This window comes from Sinocyclocheilus rhinocerous, unplaced genomic scaffold, assembly GCF_001515625.1.
Source record: "Sinocyclocheilus rhinocerous isolate Xijiao unplaced genomic scaffold, SAMN03320098_v1.1 scaffold12, whole genome shotgun sequence".
NCBI classification, from domain to species: domain Eukaryota; kingdom Metazoa; phylum Chordata; class Actinopteri; order Cypriniformes; family Cyprinidae; genus Sinocyclocheilus; species Sinocyclocheilus rhinocerous.
In genome coordinates this window covers 1,323,777-1,343,153 of record NW_015626394.1, presented here as the reverse complement: position 1 = coordinate 1,343,153, position 19,377 = coordinate 1,323,777, and the positions used below count along the sequence as shown (strand labels likewise).

The 19,377-nt window shown below is 39.4% G+C and overlaps 1 protein-coding gene across 1 annotated transcript in view; it reads left to right on the top strand.

The window, feature by feature from the left end:
• LOC107714450 (low-density lipoprotein receptor-related protein 1B-like) overlaps positions 1 to 19,377 on the top strand; it is a 309,159-nt gene that overhangs the window by 159,270 nt on the left and 130,512 nt on the right. The window contains exons 18-20 of the mRNA XM_016520289.1: positions 8,230 to 8,346; positions 13,670 to 13,750; positions 15,012 to 15,182. Of these exons, the coding sequence (XP_016375775.1) occupies positions 8,230 to 8,346; positions 13,670 to 13,750; positions 15,012 to 15,182 (369 nt within the window). The remainder of the gene's footprint in view (positions 1 to 8,229; positions 8,347 to 13,669; positions 13,751 to 15,011; positions 15,183 to 19,377) is intronic.

Sequence of the window (19,377 nt, the reverse complement as noted above, 5' to 3'; positions counted from 1 at the left end):
CATGGATTTCAGTAGGAACTGTGAACATTGCCGTTTTCTTATGCCATTGAAAAGTGAGTGACAACATTTGTGACAACAATTGTAGAGTGATTCAACTTCTATTTTTGAAATGTTGGTTTATTATTTATCTCACTGATGTGTGTTTGAATTCGCAGTATCTGTCAGAGTCGAGCTACCTTCTCAGGTACTGTAATAGGGCAAGGAGCGTTGACTTGTTTTTTATGAGAGCTTGATAATCGATAAGTGCGTATGTGCAATGAAGTGAACTTTCTTGCTACGGATTGTCAGAATCACTTTTCCCCAACCTTCTTTTTACAAACTAGAGTAACACCTGGCCTGTTTCCAGGAGTTAACACTCTTTCACTAGTTTAAGTGTTGTAAGATCAATGGAAGGGAAGAACAGATGTGATAAATGCTGTCAACAGTCTGACATCCCTCTGATAAAGCTGACCCTCCAGCCGGAGACGGCTCAGGCCTTTGTTGACTTGGCAGAAGCTGTTAGAGCAAAGCGATGTGGAACACAAGTGATTATACTGAATCAGTGAGGAGCTGAAATTGACAGCAGATGTTAAAGCGATTTAATATTTCATGATTCAAGATGATCTGAAGCAGAGAATTGCTTGAATTGTCTGTAAAATAGTCTCTGGTGTATCAATGAAATTTTGATCAATTAGCTTGGAATTAAATGATTGCCGTTTGGTGGGACTAATTCCTGGAGTCACACGTCAGAGTAAACCGCCTTAAAGAAATTACCCTTAGACTTAAATTGATTACATCTTATATGTGTGTTAAAAGTATGGCCACTAGGATTAGGATTCAAAAACTGGTGATTTAAGGTGTACTCACACCAGGAAAGTCCGCTAGTTTACTTGCTTTTTTTTAGTTTGGTGTGGTTCTCTTTCACACTGCCCTTTTTGCAAGTGAACCAGAAATTGTAAACAAAACCACACGTGTGCTAAGGTCATCCATTCATTGGACAGAAATTCTCCAGCGTACCAGAGTTCGTTTGGAACCGAACCGAGACCACCTCTTTAGCTGGGTCTCAGTGCGGTTGTTTGGTCCGCATCCGAGTGAGATTGCTGTATTCACACCTGCCCAAAAGATCCGCACCAAGGGAGGAAACGAACTTGAGTTCGATTCAATTTAACTAAACAAGACAGGTGTGAATACACCCTTAATTGTGCATGAGTGTGTGTGTGTGTGTGTGTGTGTGTGTGCGTGTATATATTTAAATAGAACCAAAAACAAACCTCTATTGCATCTTTCATTTTTGATTTAACATCATCTCATAATTAGTGTTCTGCTCAGCAAACTTAGTCATGTAACAAAAGTTATGGCTGACGTGATTTATGTATTGTGACATATTTCAGAGTGAAACAGCTTTTAGAATGTGAAAAATTATAGGGCAGGAATTGACTTTATTCATCGATATACAGTAAATTTATAATTTCAAGCTGGGGCGGTGGTGACCGGGGTAGCTTGGTGAATGGGACCTGAAGAGCAGAAAACACACCTCTTATCTCCGTTTGTGACTCTGTGGGTTTTATATGATGGGTGGTTAGACTTTAGTCAGGGTAGACAGCATTTACAATTTTTTCGTGGATGAAATTGAGGCTGTGAGCAATAGACCTAGTCTTTACAGTGCCACACACTATATATATATATATATATATAAAAACCCATAACTCACAGCCAACTCACAACTGTTTTATTTTTGAATGCATTTTTAATTCATTTAAAGTAAGTAAATTCCATTATGTAAGGAATAATTGCTTTTGACCCATAAAAACTACTGCCGCAAATATGTTAGAAACATTCTTTTTCTTTGAAACTAGAAGCTGCCACCATGTTAAAAAAATAAAATAATAATAATAATAATAATAATTTCATTACAACAGCAAAAACTATTACTAAACGTTCTCTTACTGAAGGCAAGTAAACAGTAATATATTAATTACAAGCAAAATGATAAATAAGATTATTAATCAAAAATACAAATTAAATAGTTTTTCAGATAGGTCTATATAGTATAGGCTACTACAGAAATAGTAGTTAATATTTTAATAAGTTACTAAAATGATTCAGTTAAAAGCAGTTAGTGATTTTCTCATTTTCTTTTATTTGATTAACATTCACACAGTCAGCAGCAGCAAGTTTACGCTGCTGTCGCTTTAAGACCTGACGCATGGATCAAATATTTAGACACATCCATATTTCTCCCAACTGTTCAGGTTCACGTAAGACAAAACCAACTGCATTTACATGAATACTCTCCAAGACTCTCCAAAATTTTAACATAACTTTTTGTGCATTTGACTACTTAATTCGGCATTCACGCGCTGACCGAGAGGCGGTTTCTGTGAGCGCTCTTTGGGTGTGTGCAGCTTTCTTTTCTTTTCTTTTTTTTGGATCCGGCAGCTTTCACAATACTTACTCGCAACTTAAAATCACATGCAAATACTGAATGTCACTCTCGTGAAAATGCATCGGGTCAGTGACAGTTCCATCAACTGTCCCTGGACTCGGTTGGACTCAGAAATATTTTTCAAGTCCCAAAGGCTCGAGTCTGAGTCAAGTCAGAGTAAAAATGCATCCGAGTTTGTGACAAGTCTGAGTATGCTAAAAATTGTACTCGAGTCTGAGTATGAGTCTGAATATCCCAACTATACCAATTGGTATGAAACCAGTAAACAGCTGGCACATTTATTACACACAGGAATTAAATGAGCAAATACTAAAAGAACAACACAACAATGTCAATGAGGTAAGGACAATTCAATGTTGAGTCCAGGTTATTCAATAATGAGTCCAAAAAAAACCCCTTAAATAAAAAAATAACTAAATAAATAAATAATATTTTGTGTATTTGGTGTAATGAAATGTGTTTATGGGTGTGGCTGACTCTTAACTCTTATAAAGAATATATCTTTGGATTTGAGACTTTAGTCTTTGCAACTTTACAGACCTTCTTTATGCACCAAGAGCTTGTAACACTCCAAAGAGAAAGGAAAAATTGAAATCGCATCATATGACCCCTTTAATAAAGGAAGAAATTGTCCAAAAGTCCTCCTGGTTACTTTGTTATTCGTATGTGTAGTTTAAAATGAATGTAAAATGTTAAGACCTAATTTCTCTTTACTACCCGGGTAGTGTATGTGTAAGAAACAGCAGCTTAGCTGTAGTTGAAAAGAATCCTTCCAAAGAATCAGGTCTGGGTTGAACCTTGCAGTAGGCCCTTATCTTCAGCAAAGCACAGGGTCCGGCTCACCATTGTTCTCAATCACACAGTTGATCATTTCACACGATGGAATCAGGCAAAAAAACAAACAAAAAAACAATCGGAGCTCATCAATTGGAACTCCTCTCCAAACGATGAACATACTCCAACAATGATTTATATGTAAAAAAAATATACAACCTTGTGTCAAAAAGTCTTCTTTTACATAATCTACAAACACCTGTTTAAATGCAGCGCTGGATCACCATGTGATACACTTCGATTTTTTCACTTCGACTTTGCATTTGCTAATACTTATAGGGAAACCCCTTCCTCCAAATACTACTGAAGCATTATTGAATCACGCCAGTAACACTGGCCAATGGCATTCAAGCACACAAAATATGAGGGGCTTTTCTCTCTATATAAGGCAACATTTGGATGTCATCCATTCAGAAACTTTCCCTTCAGCCAACCTTCTGCAAGAAGCCTATCATCAAAGACTACTCACCGTGATCTACACGCTGCAGCGAACAACCTTCTCTTCCCCTGCTGTGTTCCGGTGAGCTTCAGACAAGGATGACCTCTTGTGATTGCCACTCCTGTGCAGAGCAAATCGAACCTTCTGATGGCCTCGAGTTGTGCGTCCTCTGCCTAGGTCGCGCCCACGTGGAGTCGGCGCTTGGGGGATCGGACTGCCCCCACTGTGGAGATATGAGCCTCCGGACTCTCAGGCTCCGTGTGCCCATCATCTAAGGCAGGGATCAATGTCTTGATTATAGAAAATCACAGGTAGGTGAGTTGGATCATGGTTGGAGCTAAACTCTGCAGCGCATTGGTGCGCTTCCAGTGCGCTTCACGACCGCTAAACTCCGCCCCTCCCCTGACGCGCAAGATGTGGTGTCCTTCGGCTCTATGGAGGGTGCTGAGGATGAGGATGATGCTATTTCGGTGGCAGCATCTGCAAAGGATGAGTGGTCCAACAGCCCACTGGCTTATACTGTGCCCCACTGCAGTGATGCAGGGGACCTCCATCATATTGATGTCGAGTTCCTACGCATCCTGTCCAAGGCAGTTGATGAGCTTGGTTTAGAGTGGGTGCCTCTTGCTGAGCCGGCCAAAAGCAGTCTGGACGAATGGTACTTCCAGTTGGACCACAGCCGAAAGGACACCCACCAAAGGCCCAGTCCCTTTTTCCCAGAAGTGCACAACGGAATATCAAAGTCGTGGAACACGCCATTCACCAGTCAAGTGCACAATCCGTGATCCTCCCACCTGTCTTCTGTGGATGGTGCTGACCAAGTGGGGTATGTTATACTCCACCGGATCTGATCCTCAGGGCAATTGTCATTTTTGTGTTTTGACCGTTCCACTATCCAGTGCAATAAAGCTCACCTCAATATCAGAGCAGTTTTCCTACTCTTACTCCCCTCACCCCCATTACTCACGCTTACACTCATGTGGCATTAAACTCCCTGCTCTCCCCAACAGTGAGCCCTCACAGTGTGCAGTCCGCCTCGACTTGCTGTCACAATTTACAAAAGCGTGGTAGGCACTGCCAGGGGTATCAGAGTGGGTTATGAAATCAATAAAGAATGCTATACTATTCAGTTCTTCCACAGACATCCCTGTTTCAACAGTGTGTTAATGTCTACTGAACAGAAGCAGAATGCCTCAGTTCTGCGAGAGGAAATACACAACCTTCTCGCAAAACGTGCTGTAGAGACAGAACCCCTTGCGGATACAGTGCGCAAGAGCGGCTTTTTTTCTGGTACGAGTGTTGTTATTTTCTGGTACCAAAGAAAGATGGCAGACTCTGCCCAATCTTGGATCTGAGACTAATGAATTGCGCGCTATCGAAGCGCTCGTTCAAAATTATTAGGCTGAGGCAAATCCTCTCACACATCAGACCGGGAGATTGGTTTATCTCTGTGGATTTAAAGGATGCTTATTTTCACATTCAGGTAGCCCCTCACCACAGGAGCTTCCTGAGATTTGCATTCGAGGGGATAGCGTATCAATTTACCGTCCTACCCTTTGAGTTATCTCTGGCCCCACATACATTCACGAAATGCATGGATGTGGCTCTCTCTCCTCTGAAGCTGAGTGGAATGCGCATCCTGAATTATCTCGACGATTGGCTGGTGTGACGAGAGGGGCGGGGCCGAGAGCCGTGACACCTGCGCCACTCACCGGTCTCGAGTCCCACGGAGGAGCTCCAGAAGGATAAAAGGAGGAGTGACGACAGTGTTGGACGAGAGAGGACCTAGGCTGCCGCTTTACCTTCATTTTGTGTTTGTTTATTTTATTAAAGTTTTGTTTAAATGTTCGCCGGTTCCCGCCTCCTTCTTCCCGTGACTATGAACTGTGTTACAGCTGGTTTTTGCCCAATCAGAGAGCACGCTGCTCAGCACGCTGCTCATCTTCAGGGCTTAGTGCTGACTGTTAATATGCAAAAGAGCATGCTGGCACCGAGCCAGATCATCTCCTTTTTAGGCTCTCAATATGTGAGCACGTCTATTGGAGGAGCGTGCACAAAAACTGATCAGCTCTCTTGCAGTCTTCAAGTTAGGGCACTCTCCCCAGCTGAAATGCTGTCAGAGGATGCTCGGCCAGATGGCTGCCGACTTAACAGTGTGCAAATTAGGGCTCCTGCATATGTGACCACTGCCACAGAGTGTGTGGCGTATGGGCACATTGCGCTTAAAAGTGGCGCGTGACCGCTTAAATGCGCTGACCCCTTGGCGCGATATGACTCTGTATCGCCAGGGTGTTCCTATTGGCCAGGTGATCAGGTGAAAGACTGTTAAGACATATGCATTAAGCACGGACTGGGGAGCCATATGCGATGTCAGACCTGCCTTCGGGACATGGTTGGAAATAGAGAAGTCGTGGCACTTAAACTGTCTGGAGCTCAGTGCTGTTCACCTAGCACTCGAGTGCTTTCTCCTAGACATTCTCCACCATTACGTTCTCATCAGGACAGACAACATGACAGTGGTAGCGTTTATAAATCACCAGGGGGGTGTGAGCTCACAGCCTCTGCTGCGGCTAGCGAAAGACCTTCTTCTGTGGGCATATCAACACCTCCTCTCCATTCAGGCAGTACCATGGGCTGATTGGTGCATTGGTGCATGTCCACGGACGCCTGAATCATGGCGCAGACTTACTATCGAGGGGTGGGGTGATCCACGGAGAGTGGAGATTACACCCTTTGACTCTCAATATGATTTGGAGTGTATTCGGCAGGACGTAGGTGGATCTCTTCACATCCATGGAGAACACTCACTGCCTGCTGTTTTATTCGCTGACACAATCTCCTCTGGGGGTGGATGCACTAGCTCACAGCTGGCCAAAAGCATGCAAGTATGCCTTTCCTCCAGTGAAACTTCTGCCTCGCGCGCTTTGCAGAATCAGAGAGGAACGAGAATCTGTTCTGTTAGTGGCACTGAAATGGCCCAAACAGCCGTGGTTCCTAGAACTGGTGGAGATGCTGGCAGCCCCTCCGTGGACTATCTGCTGAAGAGAGACCTCCTCTCTCAAGTATAGGGAATGATATGGCACCCCAACTCAGAGTCATGAAATCTTTATGTCTGGACGCTTGACGGAGATTGCCAGCAATAGATGTGCTTTTTCAGTTTGTGTTGAACACTATCTCTGAGGCCACAAGGCGTCTTTACACACATAAATGGAGAGTTTTCATTGGTGCAGGTCACTGGGCAGAGACCCATTTAACTGCCCAATACCAATAATTATTGCCTTCCTTCAAGAGCGCTTTGATATAACAGTGTTCCAAACACACATTGATAATCGCCCAGTCGGTAGAAATAACCGGGTCGTACAATTCTTAAAGGGAGCAAAAAGGCTGAACCCCCCTCTCCTTTCCACCCTACCCATCCACATTGAAAGTGTATGTGGCTGCTATAACAGCATTACACGCGCACGTCGATGATCACCCAGTCAATAGAAATTACCTTGTCGTACAATTCTTAAAGGGAGCAAGAAGGCTGAACCCCCCTCACCCTTCCACCCTACCCACCTGGGACTTGGCACTTGTGCTTGACATTCTCATGGGACCCCCGTTCAAGCCGTTTCAATCAGCGAGCTCTCTCAAGGCAGCGCTTCAACTCGTGCTGACCTCTGTTAAGCAAGTTGGGGAAAGTGCTTTCGACTCCATTTAAAGCGCAGGTCATAACACTATCTGCTTTCCGCCCCGAAACACTGGCAAGGGCGGAGACGCTTAATACACTCTTGCTGTGCCCTGTACGTGCGTTTATATTGAGCACTCTAGACAGTTCAGCCTCTCAGAGCAGCTCTTTGTATGCTTTGGAGAGTGCACAAAAGGCATGCCTGTGTCCAAGCAAAGACTGTCGCACTGGATCGTCTATACAATTGCTTTCCTACAGGGCAAACATGGTACTGCGCAAAACTTAAAAGCATAGTGCAAAACCCAAGGGGGTTACATATTTTTTGTTGTTCTGTTAATTGTTTTTTTTTTTGTATGTTTTGTTTGAAACAGCACAAGAACACTGGGTAGGAAGGGTAGCCCTTCTGTTCCTTTGTCATCAGTTCTTATGATAGTACGCGAAGAGTCTTTCCCCTTATACTTTAAATAATAAATTAAACAATCTAAATTATAGTAATGCATACATTTGATTTAAGAAAATATTCAGTTTGTTTTCATTATATAACTAAAAATTTTTTAATTTGAGTTCTGTTCTGTTAATGTTTGTTTAATTATTTGTGTTTTGTTTTGCTTTATTTCTCCAAGAATAATTTAATTGTATTATTCTGTTGAAACAATCCGTTCTCTAAACATTTCTTAAACATTTTTTTTCTTGCTCAAAATTGCCAAATAAATAAATAAATTGTTATGCAGAATCAGAATTTAAAAATAATATTAAATATTTAAAAAATTGCTATTCATATCTCAGGTGGCCACTGCTAAATACTCTAAATGTAATGAATAATCAGATTAACTTGTTCCCTAATGTTTATCATTTTGTCTTTAGCCCAGCCATGTCGGGCTGGTCAGTTCACCTGTGGTAACGGTCGCTGTGTACCAGATGCGTGGCGTTGTGATCAAGATGATGACTGTGGAGATATGTCAGACGAGTCCACTTCCTGTGGTGAGTCACTATCCTACCAGATAACTGGCTTGGCAAATTTGACTGTGGTGTAACTGGTGAATCTGTCAACATTGTCATCATTAACCTGCTTTTTTCCACCAGCACAGTGCCATTGCTTGTACCAAATCTGGCCCAATTACATTTGTTTCTATGACCAAACAAATTTAAAAGCAACTGAGAAAATAGGTGTATTACTGTAACAAAGACTGTAATGTGCCATGTTTGTGGACAAGTTACACTATAAAATAGTAAGTTTGTCTTTCAAATCAGCAAAAACACTTGCCAGTTCTAAGAGAGCATTGACTCTAAAGGTGTGTCTTTGCCCACTCTTACATTATTTCGCCACCAACATCTACACGTCAATGTTCAGGACCGAGTACAATGTTAACCAAGTACATTTCTCTAGCTCCCGAGTCTGTGCTTTTAGAAGCAGAAAGGAAAAGGAAATTAAACTTAGATGCAAGAGCTTTTAAGAGTGTGGCGGTAAAAGAAATCATACATTCTCTGATGTTAAAAGCTCACCCTAACCACATCCCAGACCCTGAAAGCAGACAAAAGGATATAACACAGGGCTTTGAGGAAATGAGCCAGGAAAGTTACAACTGTGAACTCCCACAATGAAATGGCTATTCAGAGCAGCACATAAATGCTGGGTAAGACAGGTAGCCCTTTGAAGAGGCTCAGCAATCTCAGTCAAAAAAAAATTCCTTTGTCATCAGTTCTTATGAAAGGAGGGAAATATTCTCTTCCCCTTTATACTTTAAAATAATGCAACTTAATGATAGTTATGTATAAATCTAGTTTTTGGAACTACTCAATTTATTTCACCCTTAAAAGTGATGGGTGTTTTTTTCTTCTTCTATTTTTTCAACTTTATTTTAAGCCAGATACAAAAAAAAAATCATGTTTTTATCTTTATGATAATGGGCTAATCTGGCTATCATTTTAAAATGCTAGACAGCTTATATATATATATATATATATATATACTGTATATATATAAGCTGTCCAGCATATCGTCATACAAATAGGTGCTTGTCCTGTTTTCTGTTGACTATGCACAAAAATCACCATTTGAGCATGTGATGCATTGTTTCCGTGGGGTCTCTGTACATTGATATATACATTAAAAGGTCTGTGTAAATGCATCTTTTCATGGTATATACAGTGGGTACGGAAAGTATTCAGACCCCCTTAAATTTTTCACTCTTTGTTATATTGCAGCCATTTGCTAAAATCATTTAAGTTAATTTTTTTCCTCATTAATGTACACACAGCACCCCACAGTGAAGCATGGTGGTGGCAGCATCATGCTGTGGGGGTGTTTTTCAGCTGCAGGGACAGGACGACTGGTTGCAATCGAGGGAAAGATGAATGCGGCCAAGTACAGGGATATCCTGGGCGAAAACCTTCTCCAGAGTGCTCAGGACCTCAGACTGGAACTAAGGTTTACCTTCCAACAAGACAATGACCCTAAGCACACAGCTAAAATAACGAAGGAGTGGCTTCACAACAACTCTGTGACTGTTCTTGAATGGCCCGGCCAGAGCCCTGACTTAAACCCAATTGAGCATCTCTGGAGAGACCTAAAAATGGCTGTCCACCAACGTTTACCATCCAACCTGATAGAACTGGAGAGGATCTGCAAGGAGGAATGGCAGAGGATCCCCAATTCCAGGTGTGAAAAACTTGTTGCATCAAAAAGACTCATGGCTGTATTAGATCAAATGGGTGCTTCTACTAAATACTGAGCATTTTTCAGTTTTTCTTTTTTAATAAATCTGCAAAGATGTCAACAATTCTGTGTTTTTCTGTCAATATGGGGTGCTGTGTGTACATTAATGAGGAAAAAAAAATAACTTAAATGATTTTAGCAAATGGCTGCAATATAACAAAGAGTGAAAAATTTAAGGGGGTCTGAATACTTTCCGTACCCACTGTATATAATACTTCTCCTTTGTGCCATTTTTACTCCCTCAAGCACAAAATTGGAATTCTGACTCTTCTGCCATTTCTCTATCACGCTATGCGCTAACAATGTAACTTTCTGGGATTCTGTCACCAAATGCTGCAAATTGCTTAAAGTGCCATTGTCTTGGTTACCTCTGCTGTGTCTTAGGCTGCCTTAGAGGGCATGCCTGACTTCACTTAATCGTAATCAAGCTGGGCTGAAAGACGTGGAGCTCCACTGCCTCCCGCAACTGCACTGCACACAACACACCTGAAACGTATTGGCACTCAGCTTGCTGTATGCTAATTACCATTTTCGAAGTACTCTCTGCTTTCAAAAAATATTTTGCCTACTTAGAATATTGCTTCAGCAGTATAGCTGTGGCAGTTTTGGTATTAACTATCACTGTCATAAAAATACTTGAATAGTTCATTAAAAAATAATTTACTCACCCTCATGTCATTCTGACTTTGTGTTTTATTTAAACTTAAAAAAAGTCTTAACTGCTATTTTCCAAGCATTGAAAGTGGATAGTTTATACTGCCACAAATCAAATTAGGATGTGTAAATGATGAAAAGTTTTTATTTTGGGATAAACTTCATTTACTATGGCTCTTCAGTATTGATATGCAAAAACAAAATGTAACAACTACATACTTTTTGGTAACACTTTAGTTTAGGGACCAATTCTCGCTATTATCTAGCTGCTTATTAGCATGCATATTACTAGCATATTGGCTGTTTTTTTAGCACTTATAAAGCACATCGTAATGCCTTATTCTGCATGACCATATTTTAGATCCCTTAATCCTACCCCATACCTAAACTTAACAACTACCTTACTAACTATTACTAAGTAGCAATATTGAATATTTGAATATTGTTATGATAATTATTATAATTATATCGTATTATTGATAAATGTATGTTTACGTAATAAACATGTATATAATAGTATTTATATGTGTATAATTTTTAAATATTACATTTTAAATATTACATACATTTTGAACCCATTTGTCTCAGTGTTGCTGTAGTTTCTGCACTTTTCTTTTGCAGGGCAGAGTAGTAATAATAACTGTTGATGGATTAATAGAATCATAGAATGAATAGATGTGATCATGTCTTGTCTAATAATTCAGTGTTTTGAAAATGGGACTATAATAATAATAAAAATAAAATAATAATATAGGAATTTCTGCTTCTGTTTTCATATTTGGACAGCAAATCTGGTGATCTTCAAAACATTTCCAGATAGGATTGTTTTATAATCTAAGAGATATGAACTTGAACTGCCACTGTCTACTGCACAGATTCATATAAGTGATTTTTTCCCTTCAAATCGAATTTCAGTGGGCGGAGTTATTACCCCTGCAGTCTCACTGCTAGTTGTTGAACCTGATGTATTGTGAAAACTGGATGTTGAAAGTAGTAATTGCCAAAGTCAGGGGACTGGAACACTCTGTTGTGAAATTTAGAAGTAGGATTTACTCCTGTCGACAATAACAGAAACATGTTATGGGAATAAATGTTCAAACACAACAATGTTTTCTTTTATTTGTTGACTCACCTGTAATCTTGATTTGTAACAGTCTTCTCCTAGATTAGCAACACTTTGAATGATGTGCTTTCCCCTGACTTCTAAGAGTTCGTATTTGTGTCGGCAAAGGTTTTATTTGTGAGGGAGAAAGTACAATTCCCTAAAAGTAATTTTCTTAGGGAAACCCATGGGATCTGTTATTTCTGAAATCTCACAAGCTCAGTTTACAGCTGTTGGTGTTTTGGAGATGTTACCCAGTGGAGCAAAATAGTTTTTAAAAAAAGCTAATGATGTCTATGCACATATTCAAGCAATTGTTGCTTAATTTCGCATTAATTTTGTTTTCAACCCAATTATTATAAATATGGCCATCTTTTGATGACTCTATAATTGTTCTGTAATGAAGGAGCATAAATATGCTTAATTTCAAATTGTCCAAAGCACACATTTTCATGCATTTTTTTTCTTTACTCTCCGCTCAACAATAAAAAAAAAAATGAAGAGAGAGAGGGAGTGAGGATTGTCTTGATTAAAACACATTCTTAGCATTTATATGTAAATGTATGAACTGTGATATATTCTATAACAAGAAGCTTGTTCATTCAATCCCTTCAAGCCATGAGTTATGAGTTATTAACCTTGTGCCCATTAAAACAGCACTTAAGCCTAAAATGCTCCAAGGGAACTATCCATGTTCATGGTGATGTTGTGTGAAAAAAAAAAATATTATCTGTGTGGACTGCTTGTATGATTTCCCATAATAATGCTTTTTTATCAGAAATTAGTTTCATGCCAGAGCATAGTCCACAATCAAGTACAACTAGAAGACCTGAGAATATTTAACATATGACTTGTTACCAAACAGAAGCATCAAAAAACATTCACAAAAAAACAAATGTATCATCACACACACTCATAATTACCTTTGATAACTTGAAAATGGTTTCATCTGTGGATATACGCATACTACCTGGTAGACTGTGTGGAGGTTTCTTGACTGAGCTGAGTGACACTTTAAAGAGAAACAGATGTTTTCCTCCACTGCGAGCCATGTCACTTTTCCTGTACGCATATGAGCACTGATGTATTCACGAAAAGGTTTAATGCAGTACAAGACAAGATACTTATGAGCTTGTGCGGATTGCATTCATCAAAATACTTGTAAATGCACCAGTGGTTTTTTCCATAAACTACTACAAAAAATAGTCAATTGAAGGCATCATGATCAACAGGTTAATAGCAAAACCTGCAGTAATTCATAATGTTGAAACAATAACCTTTTGATATCTTTAAATCAACGCTGTAGTAAAGCGCACAAACCGTGCTATCGCTGGTGTATTATTGCTTCCTGGCAAGCTCTTATTGCCTCTGACTGTTTTCCACTGCATCTGTGAGGTCTCGTTTTCTTTTTGTTTGTGATTTCTTTTCATTAACCTTAGCAAGAAAATAGCAATAATTCACTGTGACATTTCGCATGACCTTCAGGGTGTTTCGTTTTCCGCAATACTGGCAGTAAACCCCCGTGGTGTGAATTGTGTTTAAAAAAATGCTGTGAACTGCAAGAGAGTAGTTACCAATTCAAGTTCGTCCACAAACTTGCAAGGAACTATGACATTTCCTGAGGACAAAAGAGCCTCCAAATTTAATCTATTAGCATGACAGGGCAATCTGTGCCAGGACAAACTTCTTTAACAATTTTTCAAAGCTAAAAGCTAAATGAAAAATGGGTTCTCTTCTCCAGTGTATCAAAGAGACAGTGATGTATTGGACGGGGTTCAAGCATCAGGGTTTTTGTGGCAAACGTTTCTCACAGTCTTTCTTTCCGCTCACAGCGTTCCCTACCTGTGAAGCTCTCAGCCAGTTCAGCTGTGCTAATGGGAGGTGCATTAGCATGAAGTGGCATTGTGACTCAGGTGAGTGTATCCAGAAGTAAGAATATACTTTGCTTGCTCTTCCATATAGCACAATGATGTATTAGCCTATTTTCTCGGGAGCTGATAAAAGAAAGCCCGGCACTTTAATTCAATTAAGTCCATTGATCCTACTGTCCAGTCTTTTTTGTCGTGCAAGAAATTCATCACATTAATAACCATTAAATATTCACAGATTATTTTATCTGAAATATCTCCATTTCAGATCAAGGAGGGTGTAAAATAACGACCTCTATAATTTATTGCCAGCCCTCAAGGCCTGCAATACATTATTGCCTGCGTGCAATACTCGATCATCAACAACAATGAAACTTGATCTTTTTATATGTTTTTCTTATTTCTTTCTCTCAAATAAGAGCATTCACACAAGGCCAGCTTATGGAGACGGTTTTTCTTATCCAGGGTCAGGGCCTTCAGATACCTTGCTGATTTTTCAGAACAAAATTAGGCTTGGCGTAATTTGATGCCCTGAAGACTCTTGTTTGAAAAACTCCTGTGGTGCTGTCCTGTTTTATCATTTCAGTTCCTAGCATTGTGCAACAAAGCATGAGGCACAGCAGGGTTAAAGACCCCCTTAAGGATAATGTGCCATTTTCTGGTACCAAAGTGTTTGACGATCATAAAATCTATTTATTTTTATTGTATTTTTATGGAGCAACACGATTCGTGTGACAATACATGACAAAAAAAAGCCCTATCATATACACTGCTGTTCATAAGTTAAAGTAAGTCATTTTTTAAGATTTTAATACTATTATTCAACAAGGATGCATTTAATTGATCAAAAGTGACAAAGGCATTTACAAAGTTACAAAAGATGTCTATTTCAAATAAATACTGTTCTTTTGTCATTTCTTTTCACCAAAGAATCCTGGGAAAAACAGTGTGTCATGGTTTTCACAGAAAATTCAGTATTTATATTATTAAGAAATGTTTCTTGAGCAGAAAATCTGCATTTTAGAATTCTGAAGGATCGTGTGACACTGACGACTGGAGTAATGGCTGCCAAAATTCAGCTTTGCCATCACAGAAATAAACAACTTTCCAATAAAGATATTGGAATTGAAATATATTGAAATGTATTGAAAACAATTATTCTAAATTATAAATAAATCTTACTGACCTCAAAACTTTAACATTAATGTACTTATGTCTGCACCATATTGTCAAAAGTTCTGTATTGTAATGAATTAAGTTATTCTGATACTAATTCTGCATGACTGTACTGTGTTTGTGATTGTAGATGATGACTGTGGAGACAACAGTGACGAGGCGGGCTGCGTCCACTCCTGTGCTAATGGCCAGTATAAATGCACCAGCGGCAGGTGTATCCCAGACCACTGGGCCTGCGATGGGGACAACGACTGCGGGGACTTCAGTGATGAAAATGTGACTTGTGCTGGTGTTGCCCCTGGTAGGTCATCACATTTCTGTCTTTGCCCATCTTATGTTTTCTTTTTTCAGAATGTACTTTTAGGTCATTTTGACTCAGGGGGGACGATTCTTATGAAATCGACCTCCGTCTGTGCTATTATTTTTGGTTGGTATGTACAGTATTTATCAGGTGAATATTGGTGTTGTGCCTTCTGTGACCGGCATTTTTTAATTCAAAAATTGATCTGATTTAAAAAAATTAACATCTGCGTGCCATCTAGATTTGATTATGTTAGATTATATTTTAGTGCCGTTGTGCCAAATGCGGAGCCAGTAAATTCAATTCAATTCAAGTTTATTTGTATAGCGCTTTTCACGATACAAATCGTTGCAAAGCAGCTTTACAGAAAATTAAGTTTCTACAATATATTTAGTAGTAGCTTGTCAGTGGTGACTGTCAAATTGATGTACATATGGCAGAAATGTATGGTAAAATTCAGTTAATGACGTAATCAAACAGACGATGAACACTATTAACAGCAATGATTATATGTTGCAATCAAACTTGTAGTAAAATTTGGTAGTTTATGTTGTTTCGGGATTGGCATCATCTGAGGTCCTCTGAGGGGTTTGCATATTCTCTTCTCAGGTGTTCGGTCATCTCAGGGCTTTGTAAGGGCTGGATCCAGACTGAAGCTTGTGTAAATCCTAGTTACCACGGGATGTCAATCTCGTGGCAGAAACAGAGAGGCAAATTGAGACAAAATATATAACACCCAGATTTTTGACTGTAGAGGAAGTAACAGTACATCCGTCTAGTTGCAAATTGTAATCCAAGAGATTCTGTGTACTGCTTTTTGGTCCAATAAGTAATATCTCTGTCTTATCCGAATTCAATAGGAGAAAATGATTGGTCATCCAATCTTTTACATTTTTAACACACTCTGTTAGCTTAGATAATTTAGAAGTTTCATTTGGTCTTGTTGAGATATATAGTTGAGTATATATCAGCATAACAATGGAAACTAATTCCGTATTAAAATGTAGTTAGAATCTAACCAGAAATGCAAATAGTAATTTAACATATAAATAAATGATGTTAAAATGCAAATTAGGCATAAATGGTATTATAATATATAGCAAATGATTGGAGTGATATTACTGCCACAGACTGAAAATCATCTTGTACAGCATCTGTATGCAGTCGTTACTGTTACTTCAGAGTACTTGGGTACTTGTCCTTAGTTACATTGTATGGCAGATAAAAGCATCAGAGTAATCAAATAGCGTTTGGAGAGGTCAAATTTCCCTGTTACATTAATTAAAAACACATCTGTGTTCGTTTCTGTACACAAACAACTTAACCAACTTACCGAGTGGTTTCCAGAGAATCTGTTTAACACGACTAATTAACAGACTAACAAACAGCTGAAAGATAGCGATCAAGTCAGTGTTGCTTGTAATTGCCTTGGTGCAATGTCCCTAATTTGAGGAACACAAGTTTAAAACTTTTTTCTCTTTTTCTTCACTTGACAGATCTAATCTCATCTAAACTCACTAGGGAACCACCTTACAGATTTGAATCTTTTAATCTGCTGTAATTACCTCTGAAAGCTGAGGCCGAGTCCTCCGATGCTTTCAGCTCACCAGCTTGTGTTTCTGAAGCTTGGTTCTGACGCGACCGTCATAGTGACAACAGCCAATCACATTAGTCTTCTGGTGTTGCATGAACGCGATTGGCTAGCGTCTGCGCTAGGGTATTTGCATACGGTCATCTGATTGGCTGACGCCTGCGTCGGCGCTTGAAAAGTTTTCAACTTCTGCCGGGAGCAACGGACCCAACGCGACGCGACGGACCCACAATTCATTTCGCCAACGCTTGACGTCACTCCATTCAAAGTAAACGAGAAGCGTTGACGCTGACGCCCCGTGTGAATGGGGCGTATGGTAGTTGCCATACCCTAGCCCAGTCAGGTGTGCCGTGGAAAATTATCCAAACTTCATATCTCTATTATAATTCGTTATTATTATTTTAAATCAATGCTACTGGTCTTCCTTATGTCTGTTTGGGGGTTTTACAAATATTTATCCAATGAAAAGCATTTAAAAGAGCTTGTCACTAAAGCTTGTAACGCCATTCTCAAACTGTCAGCGAAACCTCATAACTTCACCCCGCCTCCATTCAGATTGACGCGCCACGCACAGCCTGGAGACAGATCTCCGCTTGTTCGCAATGTAAGGGTAAATAAATAACTGATGTTTGAAAAAGTACAGCGTTTTGTTTATTAAAACACTATGTCTATAAAGGTCCATGTTTTTGTGTGTTTGAAGAGAGGAGAAGAGTCTTAGCTTTTGAGTCTAGTTGTAGCCATATTTTGTACGTTTTAAATATCCTGTGCATATAGCGCTTCATCGTTTCATGATATTTTGGCCAAGTGTATTAAACGACAAGAAAAACTATAGCACCCATATAGCTACAATAAAAGTTATAACCTGTAAGTTGATGAAAGTGTTTAATGCGATGCACTTGCTGCCTCAGATACAGCCGCTCTAATGACAGACAAAACAGATCTCCGTCATTCGCTGGTCAAAAACCAACTCCATTTAATGTTAAGTGCAAGTGTCTGATAAAGCCACAATACCAACTCTGACGACGTTTAAACGTTATCCCTTTCTATATTTTTTCCTATATTTCAGTGCTTAGTGTTGTGCCGTTGGATTTTTTATTTATCAAAACTGTGACCCCCCGCACTCCGGCCACTGCCATACCCTATGGTTTTGTGAAGAGTTGTGTTTAAATGGACAAATTCACACAAAAATTATGTCTAAATGCCCGTCTTGGTAAGTATCCTATAGCAGACATAGCCGGCTGAACGTACTGTATCAGTGCATTCTCTTAAAGTGACAGCACTTTCTTAATATTAATCAAACAGCAACAACAAAGAAATTACTCACTGCTCTTGATTGAATAGCTTTTGTAACTTTAATAAAGATTAATCTTTTATGTATACAGTCAAATATGCAATGCTGTTTTACATTTCATTACTTTATTCAATTTCTGTACCTGAAAACTAATGTTAGACCTACCTAAAAAAAAAAAAAAAATCACTGTTTATTTTATTTGTATCTTTACTCTATTGTAATTATTTGTGCTGTTGCTTGTTGTTAGATAGATTATTCTCATTTTCTTTATTTTTATTTGACAGTATAGTTTTTGCCTAAACATAGCACATACCGAACCATACCGAAACTGTGACTCTAAAACTGTGATACAAACCGAACCGTGAGTAAGTTTAACCGTTCCACCCCTAGTCTGCACTGACCTTACATTTATTTCATGCACTGACCTACAGCTATTATTTTCTCCTTGTGTTCTATATAACATATATCAAAACTGTTAAATTCTGTGAAGCAGCGGGTGATATTTTATACCACAATGCCATCCTTGAGCTTTCAGTTATCTTTGCCTCTTGCAAATTGAGTCGGATGATAAATCCAGCATGTTTTTCGTTACATGGTGCAATCCTTTGCAATATCTCTGTATGTTAGGATTCATATTTATCCAGAACGGCTGAGATGAATGGTGTGAGCTGGAATGATTTGTACTTCACAGTGAGGTATATTTTGGTAGCAGTGTCATTGTTCCATATTCAGAGTTAGCTATGACATTAAACTAAAAAGGTGAGGTACGTAATTTCTGTGCCGCTAGCATTAACAAAGAATATTAAGACATCTAAAGGTTTCTCAAAGACACCTCAGTCTGCTGTTAGTTGGTCAAACTGACAGTCCAGCCCCTAATTTGCAGCTTTGGTTGAGCCAATGTTGCAGTGTTAGAATGGAGGCTGGAACAGAGTAAAGCTTTCCTAATGCCACAGAGAAACAATGTTTACACTTTTCAAGAAATAATGCTACAAATACTGTAGCTTACTTGCATTTTTTCCTGCATATTAAGCTGCAGTAGAAGAACGTATTGAATGTATTGGAAAAAATTACACATCTTACCTCTGCACAAAAAGGATAGGGGCCGTTCACGTGTCGCGCCTAAAAACGCATGGAAAACGCTAGGCGCGCCGCTTTCTGCTTTTTTCCAAAGCGTTCGGGCGCTTGCGCTCCGGAAGCGTCTGCCGTTGCTAAGCAACCATGACCTGCGCTCTCCATGAAGACGCGGAAGTTTCAGTAAAGGATAAACGGATTTGCAGCACTAAAAATCGCTTGCAGTAGCTCTACTACTAAAT